Source organism: Arachis hypogaea, chromosome 4 (genome assembly GCF_003086295.3).
Source record: "Arachis hypogaea cultivar Tifrunner chromosome 4, arahy.Tifrunner.gnm2.J5K5, whole genome shotgun sequence".
Lineage (NCBI taxonomy): Eukaryota > Viridiplantae > Streptophyta > Magnoliopsida > Fabales > Fabaceae > Arachis > Arachis hypogaea.
Genome location: NC_092039.1, coordinates 16961696 through 16980821, shown reverse-complemented (window position 1 = coordinate 16980821; position 19126 = coordinate 16961696). Strand labels below are relative to the sequence as shown.

The 19126-nt window shown below is 37.7% G+C and overlaps 2 protein-coding genes across 2 annotated transcripts; one reads left to right on the top strand and one right to left on the bottom strand.

Moving 5' to 3' along the window:
* Positions 1-5020: 5020 nt before the first annotated feature.
* On the bottom strand, positions 5021-5833 carry LOC140184060 (uncharacterized). The gene has a single exon (XM_072234343.1). It carries the CDS (start codon positions 5831-5833, stop codon positions 5021-5023), a length of 813 nt encoding a protein of 270 aa, XP_072090444.1.
* A 10609-nt stretch (positions 5834-16442) lies between these two features.
* Positions 16443-18581, top strand: LOC112794698 (pectinesterase-like). The gene is made up of 2 exons (XM_025836678.1): positions 16443-17481; positions 17863-18581. Exons 1-2 carry the CDS (start codon positions 16443-16445, stop codon positions 18579-18581), a joined length of 1758 nt encoding a protein of 585 aa, XP_025692463.1.
* The last annotated feature ends 545 nt before the right edge of the window (positions 18582-19126 follow it).

Here is a 19126-nt window from a genome sequence, read left to right as displayed (position 1 = left end):
TTGTAGTGTTAATGAGTATTGATAATTAGTGTTGTTAATGAAGTTGTTGGTATTTAAGGATTGATGATGAATAATGATGTTGTTGGTATTCAATTATTATAAAGATTTATGAGGAATATTGATGTTGTTGGTGCTAATTATAAATTATGATGTTGGTTGATGTTGGTGAGTGTGTATGTTGAGTGTGGTAATATGAATATGGATAATGATTGATAATTTTGAGGTTAAGTGACGGGGATTTGAAGTAGTTGTTGATGTTTGAGGTTGGTTAAAGATTATTTATGATGGTTTTGGATGTTGATGAGTAAGGAATTTGATGGTATTGAGTAGTGTAATTGATATTATAGATGGTTGAGTTGGAAAAGGAAGGGTGTGGGCTTTTACATTGTTTTGGTGATGTTTGGGTTGTGGTTGGTTTGGTTTGAATTGTGAGTTTTGGAAATTGGAGTTTTGAGGCCTTTGGTAAAAATGGATTTTTGGTGAACTTTGTCTGGTCATAATTTTTGCCTCGGTTTTCAAAGTCTAATGAAACTTGTCTAGGATTAAAGATATTTAAAAACCCTTTAAATCGATATAAAGTTTGTGAAATTTGAAATTTTGTAGAGGAAGTTATGATCATTCAAAGTTGGTGTTAAAAATCTGAAATTATGCAAAGTTGCAGAATTTCAGGATTTTTCTGATATGTGCGCACGCACAATCCTGTGAAAAGTTAGACCTGTGCAGGCGCACAAACCTGTGCACATGCACACACAAGGGAAGACTTACTGTTTTGAGCATTGGCACGACTGGTGCGCGCGCACATCAATGAAGAATTACAACCTATGCAAACGCACGCCTTGTGCGCACGCACAAGTCGAGTGAATAGATTTTATAAATTTTAGAACATGTGCGTACGCACACCCCTATGCATACGCACACTTTCAAAATCTTCTTGGGCGTGTGCACGCACACCCCTGTGCGGACGCACACGCCCTATTTCATAATTTTAAATTTTGTTTTCAACTATTTCACCTTCCCAACAAGGTTGTAAGCTTCTATAACAGCATTTCATGACTCTTGGGCTTATTTTTAGAGCATTGATATATGGGAAAGGTCCTAGGGGTTTAAGTTAGGTTTTCCTTTGAAAAGTTAGCAAACGGAGGTTTAGGTTTCTAGTGTATTGCAGATGAGTTAGTTGAGGGAGAAGGAAGAGTGGTGCTTATAGTGATTGTTGACAATGAATTGGAAAATTGATGAACTAATGAGCTCGGAATGGAAGTGATAAATTGATGATGGTTATGATGAGTTGAAGACTCAATGAGAAATGATGAACTTTGATATTTGGAAACTGAGTTATGAATGGACAGTGGTTGAGATGAGTCGAGGACTCGGATTGAGATGATGGATCTATGTATACTGAAAGTGTTTTCTAAAACCACTGATATGTTGTTTTTACTGTGATTATGAGACGCTATACGCCCGGCAGGGACGGTGGTTAATCCCGCCTGTCGAGGTAGCGGCGGCGGCGTAAGGACGGTGGTTAATACTGCTTGCTCTTAGATGTGAGGACGGAGGCAAGAGATCCCGCTCGTATCCCTTTGGATCTATAGGGCGTGCAGGCGCCGGTACCTGGACAGTGATCCGAGCACTATATCTCGAGAGTTCCCATATGAGAAAATCCGAACGGCGACGTCTCCATGGAGATGTGTCGGGTTGGCAGTTGAACCGACAATGTGATATCACAGCCAGTAGGGCAGGCATTCATCATATGCATTTTCTATCTGTTTGTATGCTTTGTTTACTTGTAATTGTTTTCCTAATTGTATAACATTCCTATTTGCTTACTTGAACTACTTGCTTTATATGCTTCTACTTGTGTTTTACTTGTTTGCATTAACTGTGATTGACTGGTGCTTAGGAGGTTAGGTAGGCGGTGGCGATGGGATCGTACGGAGGTTCGGTTGGCGAAGGCTGCGGGATACAGCGGTGTGATTAGTATTAGTTAGAATCCCCCTAAGTTTAAACAACCCTGGTTTACGGTTTATGTTCTTATTATATTTATTTATTTTGTTCTAAGCTTGAATATTAGTATGTGATGTGGAGTTCTAGGATTGCCTTTGGCGTTTCGGGGCCTTACATCTTACATCATTGGGCATTGTTATCATACTGAGAACCTCTAGTTCTCATTCCATACATTGTTGTTATTTTTCAGCTGTAGGTCGTAATCTACTTCGGTGAGATTGCGGACATGGTGACAGAGCGAATTATGGTTCGTTCCTTGTTTATTTCGATTTTACTTTCGTCGTAGTAATCTCTCATCTTTTTTATATTTATCTTTATGGCCTTAGAGGCTTATTTGAGAGATAGGTGTATAAGCTGTTTTGATTCTAAAACTCTATATATCTCTATTTGTAACTAGTCGACTTAAACTCCGCATGCTGTGGCTACTTTCCTATGTTTATATTACTATATCTATACATTTATTCTATTCTCTTGCACCTATATCTTGTATCTTGTGCGTTAGTTTCGTGTGGACGTTTCGCGCTTCTGAAATACTGTTTTTGAGCTCACTCCTTCATCAGGCTTCTAGATAATATTATTTCTTTCTATATATAAATATGTATAAGCCCTAGAATTGTCGTAACCTCTGATTAACCTTTGCCTTACGGCTAAAGGTAAAGCTTAGGGTAATTGGGGTGTTACACCTACCAAGTGTTTGACAAAATGCTTGGAAGGATGTTAGATTAGATTTTTCTCCTCTTGGCTTTGGTTGAGTAATTGGTGAATCTTGAGTTATCAAACTCCTTCGTTGATTGATAATTAGAAGTTGCTAATTGATTTGAATTCCACTAAAGCTAGTCTTTCCTTAGGAGTTGACTAGGACTTGAGGAATCAAATTGATTCATCCACTTGACTTTCCTTCATAGTTAGAGGTTAACTAAGTGGGAGCAATGAACAATTCTCATCACAATTGAGGACGATAATAAGGATAGGACTTCCAATTCTCATTCCTTGCCAAGAGCTTTTCTAGTTATTAGTTTAATTCTTGCAATTTACTTTTCTTGTTTCCTATCTCAAGACCCCAAAGATACTTCATAACCAATAATAAGAACACTTCGCTACAATTCCTTGAGAGACGACCCGAGGTTTGAATACTTCGGTTATTATTTTTAGGGGTTTGTTACTTGTGACAACCAAATTTTTGTATGAAAGGATTATTGTTGGTTTAGAAACTATACTTGCAACGAAAATTTAATGTAAAACTCTAGACCACACAAAAATCCGTTTATCAGTGCTATTGGTGCTAAACGCCAGGTTTGGTGTTTAGCTCCCCACGAAGCAAGAAGCTTCATTTCGTTGCTATCTTCCTGGTGCTAAACGCCAGGCTCGGTGTTTAGCACCCCACGAGGTAGTGAGTCATGGAGCACCTAGAGCTAAACACCCAGGTCTGCGTTTCTCGAACAGAATCAAATTGTGAAGTTTCAGGTGTCTTGACGCTAAACGCCAGGTTCGACGTTTAGCACTGCCTTTACAGAATGATTCCACATGTTACGAGATACTTGGGCGCTACACGCCAAATGCAGCATTTAGCACCAGCTCAGCAGATTCAAAATTCTTCTCTTTTCTTGCACACGAACTCTGCCAAAACGATCCAAACTTTACCTGAAATAATTAAAACAATAGAGCAACTCAAAGTAGCATCCAAATAGGCTTCAAACACTAAAATCTCAGAAAAACTCAATAATTTCATATCTAAAATAATAAAAAAATAAAGCAAAGATGCTCACGCATCAGCACTCTAATGTTATCTTTTAGTGAGATTCCAGCTCCACACCCGCTTTCATTTAATGCTCCATCTACGTATAGCTCCCATTTGGGGGATAGTCTTTCAGGATTGGTGAATTCTGAGATAAAGTTGGCCAGTGCTTGTGCCTTGGGTGATCATCGTGATTGATAGCAAATGTCAAATTCCAAAAGTTCTATTGACCACCTTGTGAGTCATCCTGCTAGATCTGGTTTTACCAATATCTGGCGTAATGACTGACTGGTCCAAACTATTATCTAGTGGGTTAGGAAATAATGTCGCAATTGCGAGCTGTAATTATTAAGCCAAATGCCAGCTTCTCTATTGTTGGATACCTTGTTTCTGCGTTCTGCAGGACTTTGCTCACAAAATATACTGGATGTTGTTCTTTTTCAATTTCTGTTACAAAACTGACCGTGTTAGTTGAAAATGAAAGGTATAAGTAAATGGGCTTACCTTGCTCAGGTTTCTGTAGTATAGGTGGTGAACTGGGGAGGTTTTTGAATTTAGTAAAAGTTCTTTCGCATTCATCTGTCCAGGCGAACTTCTTGGCTTCCCTCAGGGTATTGAAGCAATGATATAACTGCGGCCGCCGCAGGCAGGAAACATGACAGTGCCTCTAGGTGGCCTGTAAGTTGTTGTACTTCCTTGATTGACCGAGGTGACTCCATTTGTATCACAACCTGACATTTGTCAGGGTTGGCTTCTACCCCTCTGTGTGTTAGCAGGAATCCAAGGAATTTACCTTCATGTACCCCAAATGCATATTTTTCTGGGTTTAACCTCATATTGTATTTTCGTAGTTGTTGGAAGATTTCCGTAAGGTCGGCTTTATGTTGTTCCTCTGAACTTGATTTGACTACCATGTCATCAACATATATTTCAACATTTCGGCAAATGTGGTCCTTGAAGACTTTGTCCATCAGTCGCTTGTAAGTAGCCCCTGTATTTTTCAACCCAAAAGTCATGACTTTATAACAAAAATTACTGTGATCGGTTATGAATGCTATTTTGTCCTCATTATCTAGATGCATTAGTATCTGATTATAGCTGGAATAGGCATCCATGAAACTGAGCACTTGAAAACCTGAGATATCATTTACTAATCTATCAATATTTGGAAGTGGATAGGAATCTTTCGGACATGCTTTGTTCATGTCCGTAAAATCCACACACAAACGTCATTTTCCCAAACTTTTTTTTACCATAACCACATTTACTATCCATGATGAGAATCTAAGTTCTCGAATGAATCCTGCATCGAGCAATTTTTGAGTCTCTGCTACTACTGTGTTTCTCCTTTTTGTACCCAAGTTCCGTTTTTTGTCGCACAGGGCGGACATTGAGATTAACTGTCAGCTTGTAGCATATAAAGTTCGGATTGATTCCTGGCATTTCTACAAGAGTCCATGCAAAAAGGTCAGAGTTGAATCTTAATAGCTCAACAAGGTGTTGTTTTGTTCCTGCAGAGAAAACTGAACCGATGTTAGTAAATTGGTCGGCTTCTACTAGTTGTACCTTTTGTAGGTCACCCGTTGGAGCAGGTCGACTAGTATTATTCCGAGGATCCAACTTGGATAGAGTTGGGATGTTCTCTGTATTGTAGACAGAGTTGACTCTTGGGATGATTTCCTTTAGTATGGTATTTAAGCCTGCATTGTAGCATTGTCGAGCTTCCTTATGCTCGGCATGTACTGTTTCCAATATATTGTCCTGCACAGGAAACTTTACACGAAGGTGAACTATTGAAACAATATCTCTAAAAGAGTTAAGAGATGGGAGTCCCAAAATGATATTATAGGAATTAGCAGAATCAACCACTAAAAATTGGATATCTAGGGTTTTTGAGTTCAGAAACTCCCCTAGTATTGTTCTTAACCATACATAACCTGATATGGGTACCCTTTTTCCAGAGAATCCTACCAATTCTTTGGTTGAGGGTTGTAGGGCCTTGTCCCTAAGTTGTATCTTTTTGAAAGTAGAGTAGAACAACAGATCGGCACTGCTCCCAGGGTCAAGTAGGACCTTTTTTACTGTCGGTTCTCCCATGTGTGTCGAAATTACCACTATGTCATCTAAGTTCAGACATTGCGACTTGAAGTCGAATGCGTTGAAGGGAATTTATTTTGTTGAAGGTGAAGCATGTGTCTCTTGGCATGATCCGTCCATTGTCATCATGTCTCGGTAATTCCTTTTCCTGGCCATATTGGTTGCTCCTCCTCCTGCAAAGCCTCCCGAAATAAAATTTATTACTCCCGAAATAAATTTATGCCAAGTTCCTTTGTCTTTGTAATCTAAACTATAATTCAGCTTGTCAGTGTCTCTTGTGGTTTCTTTTTATTTTCTGGAGGTGACATATTTATTTAGTAGGCCCTGTCTAGCTAATATTTCCAACAGGTCCTTGGCCACTATGCATTCATCGATGGTATGGCCATATTTTTGTGTGGAATACACAGTGTTTGCTTCTGTCTACATACTTCTGGTCCTAATACATTTTGGATTTGCTTGGCGGCTTTATAAGTTTGTTATGTAGGATTTCTCTAATTATATCCTCTCTCTTGGTGTTGAACTTAGTGTACGAGTCAAATTTTGATGTCAACTTGAAAGGTTTCTTGAGGTCCTTGTTTTGAGATCTGTGTGGCCTATCTTCTTCTTTTTGAGATAGTGGCTTTTCAATTCTTTGGGACTCCCTTAGCTCCTCGATCTCAATTTGTCTGGTTGATTTGTCTCTGAATTCGGCCAATGTCTTTGGCTTCACTACCGTTATTACTTCCTAGAACTTTCTAGGTCGGAGGCCGCATTTTAAAGCATGTAGGTGTACCTCTAAGTTGAAATCTGGGATTTCCATGGCCGCTGTTGCGAATCATGTCATGTAATCTTTTAGGCTTTTGTGTTGCCCCTGTTTGATTGTACTAAGATAGTCTATATCTCGTACGTAAATTTTGGATGTTGCAAAGTTGTTTATGAATAGCTTGGCAAATTCGTCAAAGCTTGAAATTGAACCTGCATGCAAATTAGAAAACCAAAGTAAAGCATCTCCATCCAAAAAAAGTAGGAAATGATCGGCACAAAATAGAGTCGGAGTTACTGTTAAAAAACATCATAGACTCAAACTTAGTAACATGAACTTTAGGATCTCCGATTCCTTTATTTGGTGCCAATGTCGTTGGAAGCGTAAAATTTGTAGGCATTTCAAAGTTCATTATTTCTTCGTAAAAAGGGCTGATCCTCCCCGCCTTTCCGTTTTGTGGGGTGCTCCATTCGTCTTCGTGTTTGGCTCAGAATAATATTCTTTGAGAAGGTCATCATTAGCCTTTTTATGGTCATCCTTTTCATTGTCGTCATTCAACTTTGCCGCTAGTACCTCAGCCCTTCGTTGGACTTCTGCTTGTAGAGCGGCATTCACAGCCAAAAGCTCAGCATTGGTTGGAGGTGGTTGAGGGGTTACGAAGTGGTTCGTTGGTGCGATTATTTATAGCCACAGACTAACCAGCAAGTGCACCAAGTCGTACCAAGTAATACCTTACGTGAGTAAGGGTCGATCCCATGAGGATTGATGGATCAAGCAACAATGGTTGATTAAATTACTTAGTTAGATAAACAGAATAGTATGTTGAGTGTTCAAAGAGCATTAAACAGCAACTCAGAATATCAAAAGAATAGACAAATAATTAAGTTGGGAATAAAATATGGAGAAGATAGTTAAGGCTTCAGAGTTATCTATTTTTCCGGATTAACTTTTCTTACTAACTGTTCTAATCATGTAGGATTTAATTTATGGCAAACTATATGTGACTAGACTCTAATTCCTTAGACCTTTCTAGTCTCCTCTAAAAATTCATTAACTGCCAATTCCTTGGTCAATTAATTCCAATTAGAGGGTGAAGTTCAAATTCTAGTTTATATGCCACAAAAATTCTAATTACCCAAAAATAAGGGGATTATATGTCACATATCCCGTTAAATCCAAATAATTAAAATTTAGAAGAAATTGTTTTCAAGCTGTTGTTCAAGTAAAGAGCTTTTCCAAGTTTTACAAGAACTCAAATAGAAAGAGGGTCATACTTCTGTTCCACCCAAATTCATGAGATAAAAAGCAAAAACAATTCTTAAATTATAAATTCACACATGAATTAAAATAGAAAAAGTAATAAAATCAATCCATACAAATAGACAGAGCTCCTAACCTTGACAATGGAGGATTAGTTGCTCATGGTTCAGAGAAGAAAATAAGGATTCTGATAAAATGTATTTTGGTAGTCTCCCTTTGATGGCATGTAAAATTCCTTTTTATAACTAATCCTAATTAATTTAAAATCTAATTATCTAAAATTAAAAATAATATCTTTTTCCTAAAAATAAGATTTGAATTTAAATCAGAATAATCAGCAGGTCTTCGGTTAATGGGTGGGGACCACATGTTTTGTCCATTCTGCAGCTTCTAATATGTGTTTTCTGGGCTGAAAACTGGGTCAAAACAGCCCAGAAATCGCCCCCAGCATTTTTCTACATTTTCTGCACGTGGCGTATGTCACGCGTATGTGTCAGTCACGCGTACGCGTCGCTGATCTTCTTCGCAAGTCACGTGGACGCGTCGGTCACGCGCACCTATTGATGGTCTTTTCGCAAGTCACGCGGATGCGTCGGTCACGCGCACACGTCGCTGAGCAAATTTTCAAATCACGCGTACGCGTCAGTCACGCACATGCGTCACCATGGAAAGTTCCAAATCACGCGTACGCATCAGTCACGCGTACGCGTCGCTCCTTGCTGCCATCTCCTTTGATTCTTGTGCTGCAGAAACTCCATCAAATTCCGCCAAATGCTACCTAAAATAAACAAAATTGCAAAAAACTCAAAGTAGTATCCATATTGGCTAAAAGATAATTAATTCTTTATTAAACTCAACAAATTAGATGTAAATTCACTAGGAAAAGATAGAAAAGATGCTCACGCATTATTCGTCATGACTCAACCTATGCAAAGAAAAGAATTACAAGAAAGAACTGGTAAAACGTTAGGTCAAACTAAAAATGAATATGGGCTCCACGGTGGGCGCCAAATGTTCTAGCAAGGATACTCCTCCGTGCTATAGGTTGTCTCTGTACTATTCTACGAACTCTTAAAGCCTCTTGTCCTGCAAGAGGTAGCCTCGTGAACTTAGACCCAAGCATGGTACCTGCAAAAAGGACTCTGACACTCAAGTCAGTGAAATACCTTAAAAAGGGTGAATATTCGTAGCTGACTAAGTGCGAAATTTGGGAAAGAAGTTTGTTATGATAGAGAGTTATTTATTTTGATTTTGTTTGATCCTGTCGATGTATAATCCGGTTTTGCTGATGTATTAAGGATATAGTAGAATTACCAACAACAACAAAAACAACAACAACAAAGCCTTGTCCCACTATGTGGGGTCGGCTACATGAATCAAACGACGCCATTGTGCTCTGTCATGTATCATATCTACAGAGAGACCGTTTACATGTAGATCTCGTTTGACTACCTCATGGATGGTCTTCTTAGGTCTTCCTCTGCCTTTCGCCCTTTGTCCATCTTCCATCTCATCCACCCTCCTGACTGGATGTTCTATCGGTCTTCTTCTCACATGTCCAAACCACCTGAGACACGATTCAACCATCTTTTCCACAATGGGTGCTACTCCAACTCTCTCCCTTATATCTTCATTCCTTATTTTATCCAATCGCGTATGACCACTCATCCATCTCAACATCTTCATCTCTGTCACACTCAACTTATGTTCGTGCTCCCCTTTAGCCGCCCAACACTCCGTACCATACAGCATAGCCGGTCTTATAGCGGTGCGATAGAATTTACCTTTAACTTTTAAAGGCACTTTTTTGTCGCATATAAAACCAGATGCACTCCGCCATTTTGACCAACCTGCTTGGATCCTATGATTTACATCCTGTTCAATCTCTCCATTATCCTGTATGATGCACCCAAGATACTTAAAACTTTTAACTTTTTCTAGGATGTTTTCTCCAATCTTCACCTCTATATTGGGGTTTTCCCTTCTCAGACTGAACTTACATTCCATATATTCCGTCTTGCTACGGCTTATGCGCAGACCATACACTTCTAAAGCTTCTCTCCATAACTCCAACTTCTTATTTAGGTCTTCCCTTGACTCTCCCAAAAGGACGATATCATCGGCAAAAAGCATGCACCATGGCACAGCCTCTTGAATGTGCTCTGTGAGTACTTCCAAGACTAATGTGAAAAGGTATGAGCTCAAGAATGATCCCTGATGTAATCTTATACCAATAGGAAATTCTTTCATCACACCACCTTGAGTCTTCACACTAGTTGTGGCCCCATCATACATGTCTTTAATTGCCCGAATATATGCGATCCTTACTCTCCTCTTTTCTAAAACCTTCCATAAGACCTCCCTTGGTACCCTATCATACGCTTTTTCCAAATCAATAAACACCATATGTAGGTCCCTTTTACTACTACGATACCTCTCCATCATCCTTCTTAATAGGTATATCGCTTCAGTGGTAGATCTTCCTGGCATAAATCCAAATTGATTCTCTGTTACTTGTGTCTCTTTTCTCAACCTCCGTTCTATCACCCTTTCCCATAACTTCATAGTATGACTCATAAGCTTAATCCCTCTATAGTTTCCGCAACTTTGTATATCCCCCTTATTCTTGTAGATAGGTACCAAGGTGCTCTTTCTCCACTCATCAGGCATCTTCTTTGACCTTAAAATCTCATTAAAAAGCTTGGTTAACCAGTTGATGCCTTTTTCTCCAAGACATTTCCAAACCTCAATCGGGATATTATCAGGTCCTACTGTCCTGTCATTTTTCATCTGCTTTAAAGCCTCTTTTACCTTGAAGTCTCGAATCCTTCGATAGTAGTCAAAGTTTTGATCTTCTTCCCTTGTGCATAATCGACCAAAGCTCGGAAGAGTCTTCTGTCCCTCATTAAATAACTCGTAGAAGTAACTCTTCCACCTTTCATTAATCTTCTCCTCTTGAGCCAACACCTCTCCATCCTTATCCTTTATGCACTTAACCTGATCCAAATCTCTCGTTCTTCTTTCCCGACTCTTTGCGATTCTATATATACCTTTTTCTCCTTCTTTCGTGCCCAAAGACTGGTAGAGACCCTCATATGCTCTTGTTTTTGCTTCACTTACAGCCACTTTTGTCTTTTTCTTTGCCGCCTTATATTTTTCCCAATTATCTGCATTGCGGCATAAAGACCACTCTTTAAAGCATTCCCTTTTTATCTTTATCTTTTATTGTATACTCGCATTCCACCACCAGGACTCCTTGTCTCTTGGTCCTATTCCTTTAGATTCACCAAAACTTTCTTTTGCTGTTCTTCTAATAACTTCTGCCATCTCCCTCCACATCTCTTCCGCGCTTCCATTCCCATCCCACTTTGCCTCTTCTCCTACCCATCTTAGGAAGTTTCTTTGTTCCTCACCTTTCATCCGCCACCACCTCATCCTTGGGTTCTTCGTATAATGTCTTTTCCTCAACTTTTGCTCAACGTGAAAATCCATGACGAGCACCCTATGTTGTGTTGTCAAACTCTCTCCCGGAATAATTTTACAGTTAATGCAAAATTTCCGGTCGACTCTCCTCAACAAGAAGAAGTCGATTTGAGAGCTTGTCATGCCACTCTTATAGGTTATAAGATGTTCGTCTCTCTTTTTAAAACATGTATTTGCGATGAGAAGATCAAAGGTTGAAGAAAAGTCCAAAATAGTTTTACCCTCGGCATTGATCACCCCGAAACCATGGCCTCCGTGAATACTCCCATATCCAGTCACTTCTCTCTCAACATGGCCATTTAAATCTCCTCCTAAGAAAATCTTATCTCCCAAAGGTATGCCTTGAACCAAACTCTCTAGATCCTCCCAAAACCTTATCTTGTGTTGTTCGTCCGAACCCACTTGCGGTGCATAGGCGCTAATCACATGGAAAGCACCTCCCTCCACCATAAGTTTGATAGAGATGATCCGATCTCCCACCCTCTTGACATCCACTACGTCCTTCTTCCACTGCTTATCCACAATTATTCCAACCCAATTCCTATTCTTCACCTTTCCTGTATACCAAAGTTTGAAACCAGAAGTATCCAACTCCCTAGCCTTTGCACCAACCCATTTCGTTTCTTGTAGGCACATAATGTTAATCTTCCTCCTTGTCATGGTGTCCACCACCTCCATGGACTTTTCTGTTAGAGTGCCTATGTTCCATGTCCCAAATCTCAACCTTCTGTCGCTTCGACCTTTACCTTTTACTTTGTGAACTAGCTTATTTACCCTCGTCCGTTCACGAAAATGCGAGAACCCTTACTCATTTAACACTACATCCGGGTACCGATGCAGCGGCTATTGCTTTGACACCGTACTCGAGCCATATGGCGCGTTGCTTCCAGGTAACGACCTAGCTTTAGCGCAATAATGTTTTTGATTTATGTCATAGGGGTTCGGCTATATTTTTATGTTGGTTGCCGAAGACCTAACACAACCCTCCTCTTTTATCCGGACTTCGGACCGGCTATGTACCGCAAGTGTAACATAGGCGGAGTTAGTAGAATTACCAACAACAAGAAAAAAAATCATTTGGCAAATCTAACCTGAAATAAATTACTTTATTTTATCCAGAATCTACCGGATTGAATAATTCTTAATTAGCTTGGGCTAAACAAATTATATTAAATTAGTTAAAAGTGTTGCATCAGTGCCTACATAGTATAAGAGAAGCTAAAGAACCAGTTTTTGCTTTCTATATAAACAAAAGGGACTCAGGTATCTTAACTTGTACTGAAACAAGAAACAACAAAGAATAAAACTGTAGTGTTATATATCTTGTTGAGAATTACCCATTGTGGTTCCATCAAAACAGAAAGAAGAGATTATTGAAATGAAAATAAGGCCTATTGCGAAGAATAGGAATGGAGATGGAGTGTATCCTGCAAAATAAGGACATTGGGTGGTTGAGGTTCCATGTCATGAGATGATAGAGCTTCTCATCATACTCTATGCTTCCGAGAGCCTCTCATATTTTTTGTGTTGGAAGATCTTTTAGACCTTAAATCAGTTTAGTTTCAATATGTGTAGTGTTTTTAATAGAGTGACCAGTTTTGATCAATTTTTTTTTTGAGACAATGGACTATTTGTATAATATGTACAATGGGCTATTGAGTTATAAAATGAATATCCCTTATACTATCTAGAATAACCATCCGAGTACAAGGGATAATAAACATCTTTTCGAAAAATTAAACTAATTTTGGGGTTCACCAAGGATCGAACTCTTGACCTTTCGAATCTAGCGCTTTAATACCATGTCATGATACTACTCATCCTAAAAACTTCAGTTGATGAAAAAATGTAACACTAATGATTATATTTCTAATACTATATAAACCTCCATTGTATACATTATATAAATATTTCATTCGCTCCTCATACTTTCCCTAACTAATAATACAAGTCGGTAATCTTTTGGTAATGTTTTATCCATCTTCTCTATTCATGAATGATATCATTGTTTGATGAAATTATTCTTTTATAAACTTAAACTGAAAAAAATGATTATATAAGTATTTTTTTATCTTATGCCGGTATGTTTTCTTTTAGAGTCTAATAAAAATCGAATTATTTTTTTAAAAAAAATTCTAATACCACAACAAAATTATTTCTCTAAAAAATTAAACAAATAAAAAAAATTACATAAATAACTATAGTTTTAATATATTATTTTTTACAGATGATCTTTTGTATAAATTGATAAATAACATGAAAAATCGTCTGAAATAGTTTAACAATGAAAGCACAAATTTTTTTCTGAAATAAATAAAAAAATATTATTTTTAAAAACAAATTATTTTAATTTTAATTTTTGGAATGCATTTTTTTCGGTTTAGGATAAGTTTGCTGCACCCACCGCAAACTTTTATAATTTTACAAAATTTGCCGCACTCCTGAAAAACTTCACCCAAAATCTCCCTAAAACTTGGATGAGAACGAAACTCAAATTTTTAAACAATTATCATCGTCTCCAAGAGTATATAGGAATACACAAAAGTACACAGACAACAAGCATGACTTCTTCAACATCACCGGTGACACGACAACCATTTCCATCGACTCCAGAAATATACAGGTACATAGGAATAAGTCATATTTAACAAGGATTTTTTTCTATTATAAACAAAAAAATCATTATTTTCTCAAAAAAAATACGACTTATTCCTGTGTGTGTAATCTTGTGTCACCGGAGGGTGAGGTGAACTCTATTAATATTATGGAGTTTGTGGAAGGATATGCCGAACATGCCTAAAATTAAAAAAAAAAAACAATCAGTATCCTTATATTTAAAGTCAAGGTTGCAAGAATCGAACCGGTCATTGAACCAGTCGAGTAATTGGTTCAATTGTTCAACAGTTCAACCATCGAACTGGTTTTAATAAATATAAAATAAAATTATTAAAAATACAATATAAATCTTTTAAAATTTAAATTCAATCATTCATATAATAATAAAATTTAAAATTTCATAATCCATCCACTAACTAAACTATATCTCATCACATCATTAAAATCCTACATTCGAATTCAAGCATCAAAATTTATAACTAAAAGAAATCATGGCACAAAATACTATATCCATATTCAATCAACAATCACCAATATCAATAATTACTTAATTAGACAAAACTCACTCAATTAATTCCAAATTACTAATTAGAAATAGCTATGAACAAATTTTAGTAGTAATTCAAGATGTGCAAAACAAACCATGCCCTGCCCCAGAAAATCCAACTTCATGCTTCAGCCATTACAGCAATTACAGTAAAATAAAATCTCAGCCATTACAACAATGACAGCAAAATTTAGAATTACAGCCATTCAAAATCCAAAATTATATCAATTCTATTCAGCATTATAAAATTATACCAAAATTCAATTCAGTATTCAAAATCCAGAATCCGAAATTATATCAAAATTAGGAGGATTATTAGAAGAATGCATTACAGAATATAGAATTCCACAATATGTGATCACTAGTTTTCAACATTTATTCTTTATACTCTGTTATCACTGGATTCCATTAACAGAAACATGAAGAAGATTACGAATTTTCATAAACAATGTAGTGAAGCAATGCATCATAGCACTATCAACTGATAATAAAAATAATCAGCAACAAGCAAGTGAAGCAACTCAGAAATCAGAATAAACAAAGTTAACAAATAATCAATGACTCTACAATAGAGGAAACAAATAAAAAACTAAAGTGAAAAAGGGAGGAAATCAATGAAAATAAAGAAGACCACCAAGAAGATATTGAAGGACGGTGAAGATTGAAGAACTCACGGCGACGGTGAAGAGTCCCCCGGCGGCACGGGTACGTTCACACTTCGCATATAGAGAGAGATGGCTCGGAGATAGAGGCATTTTTGGCGACGAAAAAGAGGCGGCCTACGATGGCGAGGACAAAAGCAGGGTTCACGAAGAGCACAGAGACGGTGAGGAGGAGAAGAGTGGCGGCGGCTGAAATGGAGAGTGAGAGACACTGCAACAATGAGAAGAAGCCATGCACATCATCCTCAGACACAACTCCACTTCCTCCTTCCTCCGCTGCTGTCGTGCTGTGATAAGGGCTCCGATGATTCTTTCGCTGCTCTCTAAAGCTGCCACCTTTGAAATTAGGGATTTTGTGCCATTTTGGTGAGTGAGACTGATGAGAGTGAGCGAGAAGGGAGAAGGGAGAGGGGATTAGGGCATTTGGGGGTCTTCACGCATTCCTTTATTTTAACAAAACGACACCGTATTTATGTTGAATGGAAGAACCGGACCTTTAAAAAAATCGGACAGTTCATCTAGTTCGTCGGTTAACCACCGGTTTGATCAGTTTTTCACCGATTTTTTGCAGACTGGTTTTGAACGCTAATTGAACCGACCAACTGACCAGTTCTTAATTAATTTGGTCAAACCACCTGATCCGATCTGGTTTTTAAAACCTTGTTTAAAGTTGAAATAATTTTTTTTAAATAATTTTTTATTTATTTTAAAAAAATTCCATGAAAGCTCTTCACTATAGATAGCAATAGTCTGACCAATCTAATTTTTCAGTTGATTGTTATATTGGTAGATAATTTTTTCTATAGTAGATATCAATTTAGCAACAAAAAATGTTTTAATTTTGGGTCATAGCAAATGTTTATCTATTACAAAATTAGTTGTATTATTGTGACTGAATTTGGTTAGCCGCCAAATCTGATAATTTTTACATTGAAATTTGTTGATTACATGACACTTTTGTAATCAAATAACATAAAAAAAAACTAACAATGATCAAAACTAATTAATTTCATATTGAATTGTTAACTACTATCGGATTTTCTATACAACAGTTTAATACTAAAATAATTTATATGGTAGGTCATACCATAATGCCAGTTAATCTAACCACAGTTGCAATGAAATGCCAATTAACTAACCTTATTAATAGACAATTGTTTCTAACAAAACGTGTCTGAACATAATCTTATCTGAACTAATAAGCTATAGTAGTTTCAACAAACACCTTGTGAGCGACTATAAATATTTGAAAATGTTGCAATGTTTTCCAATAACACAAAAAGAAGAAGATAAAAATAAATGGAAAAGAAGGGAAAAATCATAGTTTTAGTGGTTGTTTCGCTTTCGCTCATCCTTGTAGCGGGGGTTGCCACCGGGGTCATCATAGTCGTTAATAACAAAAAAAGCAATGGCGCTGAAGTGCAAAACACTAAAGAAAGATTCACGAGTCTCATGTGCCGCAACACACAAGAGGATCAAAACCTCTGTCGCGAGGTTCTAAGCCAAGTTGATGGTGCCTCTTCTTCCGACCCGAAAGCATACATCGACGCCGCCGTGAACGATATCAGAGATGGTGTCACCACCGCCCTAAAGATGATGACAACTGAGGAGGAGTTCTCCAAAGATGACAACGGAATCAAGATGGCCATTGATGGTTGCAAAGAAGTCATGGAGTCCGCATTGAGCAGCCTTGACCTTTTCAGCAACATGCTTCGCAGTAATCACGACATTAACTCCGTGCAAATGCAAAGCCCCGACCTCAGAAACTGGCTTAGCGCTGTTATCTCATATCAGCAATCTTGTGTTGACATTTTTGAGGATCAAAATGAAGGAGAGAGAAAAATCAAAGAACAACTACAAAGCAAAAGTTTGGATCGTGTTGAGAAGGTTTCCATCATAACTCTCGATATTGTTACTGGTTTGGCTAAGATCATTGAAGATCTTGGTCTGCATGTGGAAATAAAACCCATTGCTTCTTCTGGGCGTGTTCTTCGCGAAGAGGTTGATAACGAGGGGTTTTCCGATTGGTTTTCCTCTTCAGATCGCAAGCTGTTGGCGAAGGATGTGAAGTTTCATGTTCCAAATGTAGTGGTTGCTAAAGATGGTAGTGGGAACTTTAGGATGGTTCAGGATGCAATTAACTCGTATCCAAAGGCAAAGAATTTTCAGGGAAGGTACATTATCTATGTTAAGGCGGGGATCTATAAGGAGAATTGTACGGTTCCATCTCATGCAATGAACGTTTTCATGTATGGAGATGGCCCTACTAAGACCATTATAACTGCTAGTATGAGCAATGTCACCCACAACCTCAAGACCATGTTTACTGCCACTTTCGGTAATTCTCCATTTTCTCTATTTTATTATTATATGAATAAAGACTCACTAGTAATTTTCAGTAAAATTAATAATTAAGAAGAGTTAGGTTATAATTTAATTAAATATATTAAATTATTTAACCATTTTTAATTATTAATTTCATAAAAATAACTACATGTAAACCTTAATATTCTCGTAGGCACACATACAAGACAAATATTTGTATAAGTCATCTTTTATCTAATCACTTGAAACTCGACATAATATCCTATATGGTGGGAAAAAAGAAGAGTTGGCAAAAACAGAATAAAGCAAGTACACAATATATAATATGAGTCATACATAATATATAATGATTACTCTAATTAATATATAATAAAATAAATGTACATGCATGTAGTGAATAAAGCGGGAATGTTTCTTGCGAAGGACATGAGATTCGAGAACGCAGCTGGTGCAGAAGGGCACCAAGCAGTTGCACTCAGAAATGTGGGAGATTTTTCAGCTTTCTATAACTGCCACATACATGGTTATCAAGACACCTTGTATGTTCAAGCCAACAGGCAATTCTACCGCAATTATGAAATCGCTGGAACAGTTGACTTTATTTTCGGTACATCTCCCGCTGTGATCCAAAGAAGCAAGCTCATTGTGAGAAAGCCCTTGCCAACTCAGTTCAATGTGTTGATCGCAGATGGCACCGTCCAGAGGAACATGACTACTGGCATTGTGATTCAGGGATGCCAGATTGTTCCAGATCCAATGTTTGACCCTGTCAAGTACCAAATGAAGACTTATTTGGGTAGGCCATGGAAGGAAGGATCGAGAGTAGTAATCATGGAATCATATCTGGGTGACTGGATTAATCTGGAAGGGTGGGCCCCTCATGATGGCAATGAAATGAAAGGCTTCTTAGATATTTGTGAGTATGGAAATACCGGACCTGCTGCTTTAGTTCATGGAAGAATTAAGTGGAAAGGGTATCGTGGTATGATAACTAAGAATGAAGCCATGCGATTCACTGTTGCTGAATTCCTTAAGGGTGGACCTAACAATGGTGCTGACAGATGGTTGAACGCTCTTGGTGTTCCTTTTGACAGTGATTTTCTAAGACCATAACATTTGTTACTTTTTAATTATATTATTTAATCTTTCCTCTCTCAAGGAGATTACACATAACAGATATGACCGTTATAAATTGGTTATATATTATAACTCGGCTATGAACGTTATAAATCGGTTATCAATAACAAACATCAAAACAAATATCAAAACGCTCGAATAATATGCCATTACTCTTCGTTTAAAGTAAAATTACTCGGAAACATAACCGTTATCCTTTAATCCCGAAATATAAAAAGGAGGTAAGACATTGATTGGAGATACAGAAAAACAAAACATATTATTCACTTACTAACTTGAGCATCGGAGTACCTTTTACAGGTACCCACCCTCTTGTTCTCCTGCTGCCGAAGTATAACTCATTTTGACAGAAAGCTCATAATTATTCACCGGCGAACGAGCTATACAGCGGCCAACCTTTACAAGAATAATTGGCGCCCACCGTGGGCCTAGAAACAAAACCTTTTTTCTTTAGGTCCCAAAACTTTCAAGCTGACCAACCTTCCCCTACAGTTCGGATGGTAACAAAGTTACAACAGGCT

Excerpts from the sequence above, each read along its gene's own strand:
- LOC140184060 (XM_072234343.1), bottom strand. The coding sequence starts at position 5,833 with ATGGGAGAACCGACAGTAAAAAAGGTCCTACTTGACCCTGGGAGCAGT.
- LOC112794698 (XM_025836678.1), top strand. The coding sequence starts at position 16,443 with ATGGAAAAGAAGGGAAAAATCATAGTTTTAGTGGTTGTTTCGCTTTCG. Across the intron at positions 17,482-17,862 it reads CATGTTTACTGCCACTTTCG|TGAATAAAGCGGGAATGTTT; the intron begins GTAATTCTCCAT and ends ACATGCATGTAG.